This window comes from Neovison vison, chromosome 10 (assembly GCF_020171115.1).
Source record: "Neovison vison isolate M4711 chromosome 10, ASM_NN_V1, whole genome shotgun sequence".
Classification (NCBI taxonomy): Eukaryota; Metazoa; Chordata; class Mammalia; order Carnivora; family Mustelidae; genus Neogale; species Neogale vison.
In genome coordinates, this window is record NC_058100.1 from 46,167,818 (window position 1) to 46,181,900 (window position 14,083).

At 37.4% G+C, this 14,083-nt stretch overlaps 1 protein-coding gene across 1 annotated transcript in view; it reads left to right on the forward strand.

Moving 5' to 3' along the window:
- Positions 1-2,883: 2,883 nt before the first annotated feature.
- Positions 2,884-14,083, forward strand: part of KCNK2 (potassium two pore domain channel subfamily K member 2) — a 235,659-nt gene continuing 224,459 nt past the window's right edge. The window contains exon 1 of the mRNA XM_044267202.1: positions 2,884-3,268. Within this exon, the coding sequence (XP_044123137.1) occupies positions 3,235-3,268 (34 nt within the window). The 5' untranslated portion in view covers positions 2,884-3,234. The remainder of the gene's footprint in view (positions 3,269-14,083) is intronic.

Sequence of the window (14,083 nt, forward strand, 5' to 3'; positions counted from 1 at the left end):
GTGGCATTCCAAACCCATTTCCACGTAGGTAGGGGACCTTGGACTGACATACAGAAGAAATTTCCCAACAAACCATTGCCTTCACTGTAACTTTGAGGTCTCTGTGCAGAAATGTGAGTAGAAATAAGTGCATTAGGGACCTCAGAAGGTTTGGCAGTGCATTTTAGATGCTTATCTGAGCCACACGAGTTAGGAATCTGGGATGGAAAGCTCCTAAGAATAACCATTCTCACGAAATTTCCAATCCCTCTTGTTTTTGGCAGAATTTTAAATTCCGTGGAAATGGCTCATGTCGCAAGACTTCTGTGTGGTGTTGGCCAGCACCAGGAAGAAGAGCGGCCCAGGAAGGGAAAACCAAACCAATGTGGTTGCATGTTTTCACGCCTTTGAAAAGGTTCGGGTTTGGCTCAAACCAAGAAAGAGCACTTGGGGTTTTTATTTTCTGCCAGCTCCTTCAAATACCATTCACCTGACTCATGATGCTTTAAACATCAGGAGGAAACAAGGGAGTGCGTAAATTTCCAATATTCCTCATGTTCAGAAATTCTTTGAATGAGGCTTCCTCTTCCTGGGAGAAAAAACAGGAATACCACTGGACTAAGACGGACTTGCACTGTAGTCTTCACAGAGGGGTGGAGTGGCAATGCGATTTGTGAATCAGTCAACTCATTGTGTGCCACAAATGTAGGTGATACCACCAGAATTCACTCCTCCCCTTAGACAGCCCACATGGTCAAGGAAGGGGGAAAAAGCTGGACCCAATTTTCTGGCTTGTTCTGAAATTTCACTGGAATTTTAAAACCCAGCAATGTCCCTCATTTGTGTTTTTGAGAATAATTTTGCCATTTCACTGTCGCATGTGCTGATTCTACTGTCTGGAATGTCCTACCACCTGTTGTCTGCCTAGCAAATGCCAATCATCTCCTCCATGCTGCTCAGACATCAACCTTTATCTCACCCAACCTAATTAGCCACTCCCTCATCTTTGCTATCCCTCTACATAGTGTACAAATTTATATTGGTGTGTTTAACATACAAGACTGTGTTCTCAACACAGGGTCTGGGGGCACAGTAGATGTTTCATAAAGGGAAATGGATTGCACGATACAACACTGTACAACACTATACAAGCCTTCCATCAGCATTAGCCTCCTCCTTATGTCTTAACCCCATGCTACTCACCCACTCCTCATTCCCAGCTTAACTTCCCTGCAGGTTCTACACACCCTCTCCGTCTTCCAGGTCGCTCTGTCTGCCTCATATGAAAACACAAAAGATCAGCAAATGCAACTGATCTAATTCTAAGGTGCTCATTTAAAGGGATCTTAACTTCCATACTCCAGCAACATTTAAAGCACTGAATATTGGACATCGAATAATATGGCAATATTTGGATTTATAATATGGAAATTCTCTCCTGTGAAGGTAAAACAGGATAAGGATAATCTGATGTAGTTTATTTTTCGAGTTGCCAGTGGCTGGCTGGGGACTTGATCAGATAATAGCATAACATGGTACTAATGAAGCAAAGGTCAGGGTTCGCATCCCTGTCTAGTCCAATTAGCATTATTGTTTTTCACATTTCCCTTCCCTTCCTCTCGATCTCAGCCAAGTCTCCTGCAATTTAGAGCAATTGTGCAAAGGGGTTCCTGAAAAGAGAGGACAGGAGGGACAAAAAAAACAAAAACAAAAAAACAACAACAAAAAACCACTCTTATTTCTGGAAAGTAAGCTGACAGCTTATATGTTCTTGCATGTGTGTACATGTGTGCTTGTGCATGGGAGGGTCACTGTTAGCTTGTGCACAAATGTAAGTGTCTGTCTACCTAATCTCTCTCTCTCAAATGATTTGAAAAGCATTCATTGTTTGAGTCAGATGAAAGGATTATGTTACTTGAATACTGGTATTTAATGTATATTATCACATTTGTTATCATATCAAAACCAGATGTTTAAAATTTGGGCTAGAAATTCCATAATACGGATTGTATTACCTCAGGGTCACCCTACCACCTAATGTTCACTGCTCAGCTGTATTTTGTTATGGCTTTAATAGAGCAATAATGTGTTTCCACAAGTCTTAGTCTGGTATTAGATAACATGTGGGCTAATTTTGGTGGGTTGAGCAGACTGGTAGGGGGTTATACAAACCAGAGCAATTTGCTTTCCCAACTATAAGAAAATACATGAAGAATTGTTGCTAATGGTCAAGACATCTCTCTCCCCCCCCCCACCATCCTTACCTCCTTTCTTCTCTCTCTCACCCTTTCCTTATTTATCATTTTCTTTCATTCTTTACCATTAGTTCCTTTATTTTTTTTTAAATCATCATTTTTACTGTCTCCACATGTCCCTCAAACTTCTTCCAGAAACAGAATCTACCTACAATTACTTTATCTCAGCCAAAGCTATTTGAAACCTTCCTCTTAATTTGCCTTTCTCACTTGGCTTCTGTACTGATAAAATTAAAACAAGCAACTCAGAAAACTGATAACATTCTCGATTTAAAAAAAATTATAATCCAGGCAATTTAGATAAGGCTAAAGAGAAAGAAAGAAAGAAAGAAAAGCTCCCGTGGAAGCAAGCCAGCGATTCATCTGTTTGCATTAATAGGTTCCAGCAATGGCACTACAGGCACGGAAAGCCTGTTCGCCACTGCACTTAGCAAGCACATGAGCTTAAAAATAAACTTTGACAATGTAGATCTCTTTGTCCTTTCAGGAATGGAAAACATTATGTACTTCAAAGCATACTAAGCCTGATTTTAAAATCTAGTTGGGATATTGTTACCGTGGCAATTGGGAGGGTCTTCAGGCAGTCCGTGGAGGCTTCATGGGCAATAGTGCTCAAGCCACAGACTAGTGAGAGTAAATGACGCTGGCAAATCTTAATATGCTACTTCACGAGGAAGAAACGTCTGTCTTTTAAGCTCCCTGGAACAACCGGGATCTAGTTCCTCATTTCAATCAGGAAATCTCTTTCTGAACCAAACTGCTAAGACAGAGTATCTGAGTAGCACGTTTTACTTGCGTACAGCAGCGTTGGTTCATTTTGGAGTGTTTTTGGACAGGAAATCGATCTACAGGGTAACTTTCACACAAGAAAGGAAACAGTATGGGACGATGGCTTGTACGTACAAGTGACTCTGTTTGGGATATTACGGACAAGAAACCTTGGTGGAAGAACGGCATTCAAGATCAAAAGCATGATGACTCCTGATGAAAACATCCCCAAATGATGAACCCACAAGCAAAAAGGAACTTCTACTGTAAGTATCTCAGCAAGAATCACGTATCTCATTTGTTTTCAAATTTTCTGGAGTACATGGAGTAGATTTCCAAGCGAGTATTTGATGTAAGGAGTCTTCCTAGACAAGTCTATAATTAAACTCATTGGGTGGTTCCAACAGAGGGTTAGTTACTGGAATTTTTTCCATGACCTTGCAACACTGAAATAAATTGCACGTTCATGTGGGCATGTTTTATATAATAGGCATGTTATATCAGGCTTTTATTGTGTGATGTCTTAATTCTGGCAATGCAAACTTAATGAACATGAGTATCTACACATTCCATTACATTTGGACTCTGGTCATTTAAACTGTCTTTGCTTTGGTTTCATGTTACAGTTAATCTTGTAATCAATTTTCCACATATAGATTGACACGTGTTATTTGCAATTTACTTAGAATATTAGTTATTTTCTCAGTGAATCTTATTTGTTTACTAGGGAAGAGATAGCTCAGAATCTTAGAAATGGGGAAGAAAAACTCTGATAGTTTACACTAAAACCTGGGAACGAAGACTTTTTTTCTTTTTACATTTCCATATTTGTTTGGTGAGTAGTACTGTTTGAAAAAATTGATTAGATGTCTCTATGTAAGATTTTTCACTCCATTGGAATAAAATTATGATCTTAGAAATGGAAATCAAGTTCATCAGTAGCATAATCCTATGTAAATATTCAACATAGCTAAGTCCATCTTTAGTGCCTGGCAGAGTACATACTTATTAGGAAGTTTTTGAATGTATATATGTTGGTGTTGGGTCATAGGACAGATGTCTTGATTGTTCAGTAATCATTTCATATTAGGATTCTATTTTATTAACTTATCCATGAATGTGATTGAATTTTATTTAACAGAAACTGCATAATAATGAGGTTACATTGCATTACTGTTTCCAATAAGGAATTTCTTTAAAAATGACATTTCTAATCAATTTCTATTCTTGGTTGTTTTTCTCTTCAAATACAAGGGTTTGTTCAACTCATTGTTTATTTGAAGGGATATAAAGTTTTTGGAGCAATTCAGTATATAAAATATCAGCTGATTTCCAATTACGATGCAATTTCCAGGTGTTAATTTGTAGCCCTGGAATTGTAATTAGCTAATTTGGAGCCCCCTCTGCTGAAGATTGGTGGGTAAGCCAAGACATTGGCCAAACCCTCAAAAGGGGGAGATCATTTTTTAGGTGTAAGGAGCTTGAAAATAAACTGAGAGGCAAGTGGATGAAGAGACTCTTGGAGTCAAACCAAGTGTTCCTGGAGTGACAGGAGAGAAGCAGAAAACACGGAGAGAGGCCCTGAATGGGAGAGAGCTAGAGAGGTAAGGTAGTTTTATTAGAGCTGCCGTCTCTATCTTCTACCATGCCAGACAATAATGCCATAGATAATTGTTAAACTGAAGACATGTCCTTCTGCTATTACAAGTAACAAGAATGCTATACAGGTGATTTTAACCCCATCTTGTTAGAAGTGGTGGTAGAATCCTTTGGGTAGAAACTGACAGGAACTGTAACTAAGCAGCAATTATCATCAAGGTAAAATACTTTGGGGTAATCATATACAGCATTTGGATAAGCTTAAATTATCCCATTAACAGTTCAGTTCTGTCTCCTACTTAGAAGTATATTTTACATATGATTTATACAGACAAATCTGTCAGAATATAATTCTCATTAGAATAAGCCATTCTATAGGAATCATTTGGAAGCTCTCTTAAGAATTAGAAGATTTGTTATCATCCACACTATTTTCAGGGTAACATCATCTGGATTTATTATGTAGAATTCTGGAACCTCAATCAAGAAATGATGTAACATTAGAGAAGTCCTAAGGCATATGACTATTTAATGAAAGCCAAGTCAGTAATATATGGTAGAATGATTACAATTTTGAGGATTATCTTCAAAAGGAAAATGTCAGCTTAGAACCCCTCCACCCTCCAGAAGGATCAGGATATAGTTGCTGATGACAAATGATAACTTGAATTTTTATGGCGCGATATATTTTTTTCTAGTTAGTTGTTTGAGATCAGAAAGATCTATACCCAGAACTCTTCAAGATTTGCCATACCAAGAGAAATGAGTTCCCTGCCGTTGGTAATATGATATAGACAAGGAGATTCAAAATGGAGGGGAAAGAAAAGTACTTGGAGATTTGGAGTCAGACAAATGTTTCTTGGAATTCCAGACCCAATAATTCCAGTTACTTACAGGCTATGTGACCTGGACAAAATTACTCAAACTCTAAGTTTCTGATTTTTCATATATAATATGGAGTTAACAATTCTTCCTCCTTGGAATTACTACTATAAAGATTAAATGGGACAATTTGTGCCATGCTTGGCCTATAGTAGGAGTGCAGTAGGGTGGCTAACCTACAGGAGATCTTGGGGCCATTCTGAAGAAGCGGTTCTGGTCATTCTAGCAGTTTAAAATAATTCCTAAATTCCTTGGTTGTGCTAAATGCTACCCAAAGATGAGGCTCGATGGAACTATCTATTCTTCACCTAGTGAGCTCTTAACATAAAAAAATTGGTAAGCAAAGCCCCTATAAGTGCAAAGAGAGAATGAGTAAGGTGCTCAGAATATACACATCAAAAATAACCAAGTTTTTTTTTAAAGATGATTTAAACATGTGAGGATGTAAAATCAATTTGATTGACTGTCTACAGTCCTCAATGATTCAGACAGTGGAAACACTGGATTGGTCATCATTAATTAAGTTTCCCTTCCATCCTGTGTCTAATCATCTTAGGGAACCCACTGTAATCAGCAAAATCATTCTCAGCAGAAATGGTGTTTTTGAGAGTTTAAGGACTGAAAATGTTCATCTTCAAGATATTTCCTATGACATCTTTCTATAGTGCCTACAGAAACCGGAGTTTTATGTGAACAGTGTATTTTGATGATTTGATTTATTGTGTTCATTTGTTACAAGTGCAAAGCGCTTCACAGAACCATCATTCTTATACTACGGCTGAAACTGGCTTAAGCAATATTTCCACATCACAGCTATGAAGTAACAATCTAGCTGTCAGATTTCGTATGGGGAAAGTTACCATGTATTTGGGAGAGTGTCAGCGGTGGCTATTAAAGAAAATATTATCTTGCATCTATATAGTGCCATTTTCTTTTCAAAGGATTTCCACATATATTATTTCATTTGTTCTCATCCTTAAAGCAGAGAGGGATGCTACATTTACTTCATTTGCTGCATAATATGAATAATAAAGCAGAACGAAGCAGAGTAGCCTAGGGAGAATGTTGAGTATAGAGAAAAGAGACTTTGCATCTAGCATACTTTGTCTAATGATTTTATGACAATCACTGATTTTTATCCAGAAATATATAATTCATCTGCTTCTTTCGTGCTTTAATGGGAGCCTTAAACTAAAGCAGTAATTAACACTTGCATTGTGTCTTCCACAGAAACCCAACCAACCAGGCACACACATGGAGCAGACCTAGTGCAATTAGGTCAACCTCAGTCAAGTGTGCAGAAAAACCTGAGTGTCTGCAATTCCCTGTCTTCTCCACTACCAATATATCCCAGACACTTCAAGAGAGTAAAGGTGTTCCTAGCTACTCATTTCAACTTTTTATTTTACAAAAGAGTCAAGGCGACAAGTTGTGACCTTGGCAACCTTGCTTGGTTGGATCTGGACAATTGGATTTTATATAATTTATATTATTTTATTTATATTATAGATATAATTATTACAATGTTATATAATAATTATATGTATACCAGTTAATGAGGTGACAGCATCAGGTAAAACTCTGCTCCATAGCTTCTCAGAGGCTGCTCAGCTACTACATCTTGCAGGCATAGATTCTGAGACTCAGGGCGTAGGTCTATCTGTGGACTCAAGTCTAGTAATCAGAAGTCTTCCTTGGTATGACTGAAGATTTTAGCCAGCAGGAACCACAGTTTACAGGTACAAGAGAAAAACAGAAAAACCATATAGCAGTAGAATCTGACTCTCTCACAGTCAACCACAAGGTGATTTGGAAATGCAACGTGTTGATTTTTTTCATATTAGTAGCTTTGTGTGTGCAAGACTCTTTTTACACAGTTCCTGTTCTCTTTTCATTTGAAAGGCTAACATTGCTACATGTTCGGTGCAATCGTTTTGGTTGGTGGTATTTCATGAAAATGTAGGCTTGAAGAAGAAATCGTCGAATAGAGAGGACTTTGATGCCTTTGAATGGAATCGAATGAAGCTTAGAGAAGCCCTTCCCTGGTTCTGCATGGGCCCTGCTCCGAGAGTATCCCATGATTGTTTCTTCCTCCTGTGGGAGAAACGGCCCCTAAGTTAGACTGAGCGCAGCAGAGCTAGCGGCGACGTGATGACACATCATCACTTAGCATGATGCCAAAGGCTTTGGTTTCCCTCATGCTGTTTTCCCCCTTCTGAAGCCCAAGGTGCAGGGTCAAGGTGGATAGAACAGTCCCGTGCAAAAGGCACTAATTTCTTTTCAAACCTTGAGAGTTTAGAGTTCTGAGTAGTGCGGTCCTGAAAAAGGTCTTGCTTCTTTGCCTTCATGTTTTTAAGATTTGATTTATTTTGAGAAAGGTGTAGAATTCTCACTCCTTCAGGGTGAGATAATCTGCTCACTGAACACAGCTTTTTGTTATATATATATATATATATATATATATATATATATATTTAAGTTATTTAAAAATCCACATGAAGTAAAAATCCACTAATGTTTGTGTGCATAGTTCTGTGAGTTTTGACAAATGCGTAGTCTTGTAGCCAGCACCATAATCGAGGTAAAGAACAGTTTTTTCACCCCCAAAATATTCTCTCATGATGCCACTTTCCTGTGGAAGCTCCCTCATATGTAGGTCCTGGGACCACTTATCTGTTTTTTGTTTCTATGGTTTTGCCTCTTCCAGAATGTCATAGAAGTGAAATCAGAGAGCTTGCAACCTTTTCCGTCTGGTTTCTTTCACTTAGCGGAATGCATCTGTGGTTCCTCCCTGTCGTCATGTCTATCAATCCTTTGTTTCCCTTTATTGCCGAGCAGTATTTTATTGTACCAGAGTGTGTTGATTTAGTCAACCCATGAAGAACACTCGGGCAGTTTTTGGTGATTCTGAACAATGTTGCTCTACATATAATTTGCTTCAAACATGGGTTTCTGTGTAAATCTGAGTTTTCATTTCTCTAGGGTAGATGAATACCTAGGTGTGGGATTGCAGGTCGTATAGTAAATGGAAATTTCCAGAACAACTTTACCATTTTGCCTTCCTACCAGAAATTTGTAGTTACTCTGTTCCTGCCTGCCCTTGATATTGTCATTTTATTTGTTCATTTGTTTTTCTTTCTTAACCGTTCTAATAAGTGGGTCTAGCAAGATACAATGGCACTGCATTGTGGTGTAAGACATCAAGCATCTTTTCTTTTCTTTTTTTTTTAAGGATCTCATTTATTTATTTATTTATTTGACGAGAGAGACAGACAGTGAGAGAGGGATCACAAGCAGGCAGAGTGGAAGAAGGAGAAGCAGGCTCTCCACAGAGCAGGGAGCCCGATCTGATCCCATGACCTTGGAATCATGACCTGAGCTGAAGGCAGACATTAAACCGACTGACCACCCCGGCACCCCTATCTTTTCTTTTTTTAAAAAAATATTTTATTTACTTAGTTATGAGAGAGAGACAGAGAGAGAGAAAGCATGCAAGGGTCGGAGGAGGGTCAAAGAAAGAGGGAGAAGCTGACTCATCGCTGAGCAGGAAGCCTGATGTGGGGCTTGATCCCAGAACCCTGGGATCATGACCTGAGCCAAAGGCAGATGCTTAACTGACTGAGCCACCCAGGTGCCCCAGGCATCTTTTCATCTGCCTGTTTCTTATTTGAACATCCTGTTTAGTGAAATGTGTTCAAATCTTTTGTCTATTTTTTTTTTTTTTACTGGATCTTTGTTTTCTTATTGTTGGTTTTGAGAGTCCTTTTTTAAAATTAGGGGTATAAACTCTTTGTTGGATTGTGATTTGAAGGTATTTTCTACTCTCTGCTCTTCATTTTCTTAACCATATCTTACAAAGAAAAAGGTTTTAGTTATGATGAGATACATTTTTTTTCTCTCATGGACCAAGTTTTTCATATTGTAGCTAATGATGTTTTTTCTAACCCAACTCACAACCACTTTCTCTTGTATTTTTCTTTTTTCAGAAGACTGTAATTTTATGTTTTACATTTAGGCCCATGACTCACTTTGAGTTAATATATTTTATAAAGTAAGAGGTGTCGGTGAAGGGATATACCTTTTGCATGTGAATGTCTAATTGTTTCAGCACCATTCCTGGAAAAGACTACCTTTTTTTTTTCTAATTAAGAATTTATTTATTTATTTGAGAGAGAGTATGAGAGAGAGAGCATGAGAGGGGAGAAGGTCAGAGGGAGAAGCAGAGTCCCTGTGGAGCTGATAGCCTGATGCGGGACTCGATCCTGGGACTCTAGGATCATGACCTGAGCCGAAGGCAGTGGCTTAATCAGCTGAGCCACCCAGGTGCCCTAAAAAGACTATCTTTTAACCATAGAATTGTGTTGGTACTTGTATTAAAAGTCAGTTCACTATAGTTTTGTAAGTTTATTTCTGGACTCTCTATTTTGTCCAATTAATTTATGTGTGTATACTTTCACTAATAACATACAGTTTTGATTAGCATGGCTTCACAGTAGGTCATGAAATCATGTAGTGTGGGTTCCTAAATTTGTTCTTCCTCGAAGTTGTTTTTTCTACATTCTTTGTTTTTCCATATAAAATTTAAAATCAGCTGGATGACATCTACAAAAATCCTGCTGGCATTTTGATTAGGATAGCGTTAACTCTTAGATAAATTTGGGGAAATTTGACTTCTTACTAATATTTGAGCCGTCTAATCCATTTCTTTTGTTCTGCTTCATTTCTAGCCTCACTTTTATAGTTTTTCTCATATAGTCTCTGCCCATTTTTTGTTAATTTATATGTAGGTATTTCACTTTTTTGGAGGTCTTGTAAATGATACTTTAAAAATTTCTGTTTCTACTTTTCAGTGTTAATATGTAGATCTATGTTATTTCATGGACAAAGAGCTATTATATGTATATGCAGATATGTGTAGAGAAAGCCTACAAACCAACATGAATATACCTAACAACCAAGTAGAAAAAGGCCACACACACACACGGAAAAGAAAATATAAAGTAAATACAAGTGATTTTTTAAATATAGCATGAAATTCAATTTCATATGCAGGAAGAGAAGGGGAAAACATTTGGGAAATCAAATGGGAAATATTTTGATATCTATGTTATCAAAGGTGTGGGAGAACAGATGTTTTTGTAAATTACCAGTGACGGTTAGAATTGATGTAAACTTTATGGAAGACACTTTTGCATGTATATGAATATTACTGATGTACATAATCCCAGAGCTAAAAATTCTGCTTCTAGTTCATTCTATGGATACATAGACAGAAGACATCAGATGTCTAAGGGTATTTACTGCGACATTTCTTAATACCAGAACATTAGAAATAATGTAAATGTCCATTATTGTGGATATGGTGAAATAAATTATTGTATGTGCATATTGTTGTATGATTGTGGGAAAAAGAATAAAGCAATATAATATGCACACATGGAGAATGTCTCAACAAGACCATAATGTAAATTTCTCATTAGAATATAGCCCTCATAACTAAACTGAATGCTCCACAGTGCAGATTTTTTTTTTGCCCTTTAATTCACTGTTGTACCTAGAATAATCTCAGTACGTAGTAGACTCAGTAAATACTTATTAAATGAATTAAGTGAATTTATTAAGAAGAAAGCAAGATGCATGATATTTTGAGTTGAGGTGTCAAAAATCTAGGAGGTGTAAGATGCCCATTAGGTCGTTGGAAATAGAATTCTTGAGTTGGAGGTAAAAATTCAGAATTGTTAGTTAAATCCATAGATGAAGCTGTGAACACTGTGGAGAGGTAAGTGTATTGAGAAGGGGCTGGGCATTTACAAATAGGTGGCATCGATATATAATGGGCAGGGGTGCGCCTGGGGGCTCAGTGGGTTAAGCCTCCACCTTCAGCTCAGGTCATGGTCTCATGGTCCTGAGATCAAGCCCCATATGCTCTGTGCTCAGCAGGGAGCCTGCTTCCCCGTCTCTCTGTCTGCCTCTCTGCCTACTTGTGATCCCTCTCTCTCTCTCTCTGTCAAATAAATAAATAAAATCTGTTATATATATATATTATTATATTATATATTATATTATATTAATATATGTTTATATTATATTTATATATAATTATATATAATTAATTGTATATAGAATATAATTACATATGCAATTAATAAATATAAATATAAAATAATATTTGTATAAATAATATTTTAAATTAAATTAAATTTTAAATAAATATAAATATATTTATATTTATATATAAATGTATAATTAATATTTTATATTAATATATATTATATATTAATATATTATTAAATAAATATATATATAAAATGGGCAAATGGAGAAAGAAGAGCCAGAGAGGAAGCTGATACTGGGCCACACCAGCAGTGAGAATCTAGGGGAAAATGGTATGTGGAGACAAAAGAGGGACTTAAAAGAGAATGGGCAACTGTATCAAATGCCATAACTAATGTAAAGATAAAGACCCCAAAAAAGGCTGAAGTGTGTTCTTTGGAGTTGGTGGTCAAGAGAGTAACTGCAATGGCGTGCTGACAGCCGGAAACTGTAAAAGCTTGAGGAACCTAGGAAGTGAGAAGTGGTATGGATATTAAGGCAGTAAAGCAAGAGGAAAGTGAAACGCTAAAAGTTATACCAGTGTTTTAGATGTTCAGCCATAGCAGAAAGGAAGGAGAAAGAGAGAGTCAAAGTATCTAATAGGAAAGTTTATGTTTTAGTTGCCAGAAAATTTAGCTCAATTTTTATGTTCATAGTAGGGAGCCAGAAAGAGGGAGAGATCCGCCTAATAAAATGATGGATGGGTTGAGGTTCTGGACACGCAGAGACAATACAGTCTAGCTTTCTGAGATAAATGGTTTGATAAACGTGTTGGCCAACAGTGAGTAGTGGAAATAAAGCTGTTTACCCATGGTGGCAGAAGATTTTTATGTGTATGGGGAGTGGTGTTCCAAGTCTAGGCATGATGTATATAAAAGATAAATTGTACACTTAGGACTCATGGGACATAGTTATAATAGAAATTTGATTTTTGTCTTCCACAGTCTTTTTAGGAATGTCCATTAGGCTAGTTAGTCCTCCCGGTTCTTGAGAGAACAAGTAGAGCCCCATTTCTTAGGTAAAAATGTGCCTAGAATCCCAGGAGGAGGAGGAAATGTGCTGGTTATTGCTATAGAACTCTAACCTTTTGAGCAGGTGGGACAAGAGAGAAAGACATTCCCAACAGGAAAAAAGTGCACAAGAAGCAAAATATCAAAAGTATTTGTTTCACAGCATAATGTACTTTTTCTTTATAGTACACATGATAATTATGTAAGTTCATTTGTTGGATTATTCTTCATTTAATGTTTCTGTTGGGTAATGGGTACCTAGGGGATTTTTAAAAAGAGATCTGTGTGGATGACTTGATGGCTCAGTTGGTTAATCATCCTACTCTTGATTTGGGCTCAGGTCATATCTCAGGGACGTGGGATTGAGCCCCGCATCAGGCTCCCTGCTCAGTGTGGAGTCTGTTTGTCCCTCTCCCTCTGCACTTCCTCTGCCCCACTGCACTTTCTTTCTCCCTCCCACATAAATAAATAAGTAAAATCATAAAAAAAAAGAGGTCTGCATGCGAAAACACAGAAAAGAGCAATAAGTCATCTGATGGTTCTGCTAACAGGAGAAACTCAAAGCAGTCAACAATAATTACTGAAAAGCATGGCAGGCCAACTTGAGAAGATCCACTGAAACTGGGAGGGATTTTTCCCAAGCCAGTAGCAGTTACATCCAAGAAGCTCATGGTAAGATCTAAAGTGTGTAGAGCAGAGGTCTAGACCCAGGGGTGAACTCTCAAAATAAATAAATCAGGGCTCCCTTACAGAACTGATTGACTTGTAAGTCAATAAGATTGACTTATAACTGAAGACTTATAAGTCTATATTCTAACGAGAAATTTACATTATGGTCTTGTTGGGACATTCTACATGAATGTATATTATAGTGCTTTATTTTTTTTCCCACAACCATACAGAGTGTTTCACACTTTGAAACACTTCTTTTAAAAAATAAAGCACTTTATCTATTTTTTCAATGAATAACCATGGAAAGCTTCAAATGTATTGCTACTTACAGAATTGCAGTTAAATAAGGATTGAAAAGGAGAGAATATAATATGAAATGAGTATATGCTCTGATAATATCTGTATAGTATAATTATTAAAAATAGGTGGGAGTATGTTTATAGCAGCAATGGTCACGGTCGCCAAACTGTGGAAAGACTCAAGATGCCCTTCAATGGACGAATGGATAAGGAAGATGTGGTCCATATACACTATGGAGTATTATGCCACCATCAGAAAGGATGAATACCCAACTTTTGTAGCAACATGGGAGGGGCTGGAAGAGATTATGCTGAGTGAAATAAGTCAAGCGGAGAGAGTCAATTGTCATATGGTTTCACTTTTTTGTGGAGCATAACAAATAGCATGGAGGACATGGGGAGATGGAGAGGAGAAGGGAGTTGAAATTGGAAGGGGAGATGAACCATGAGAGACTATGGACTATGAAAAACAATCTGAGGGTTTTGAAGGGGTGGGGGTTGGGAAGTTGGGGGAGCCAGGTGGTGG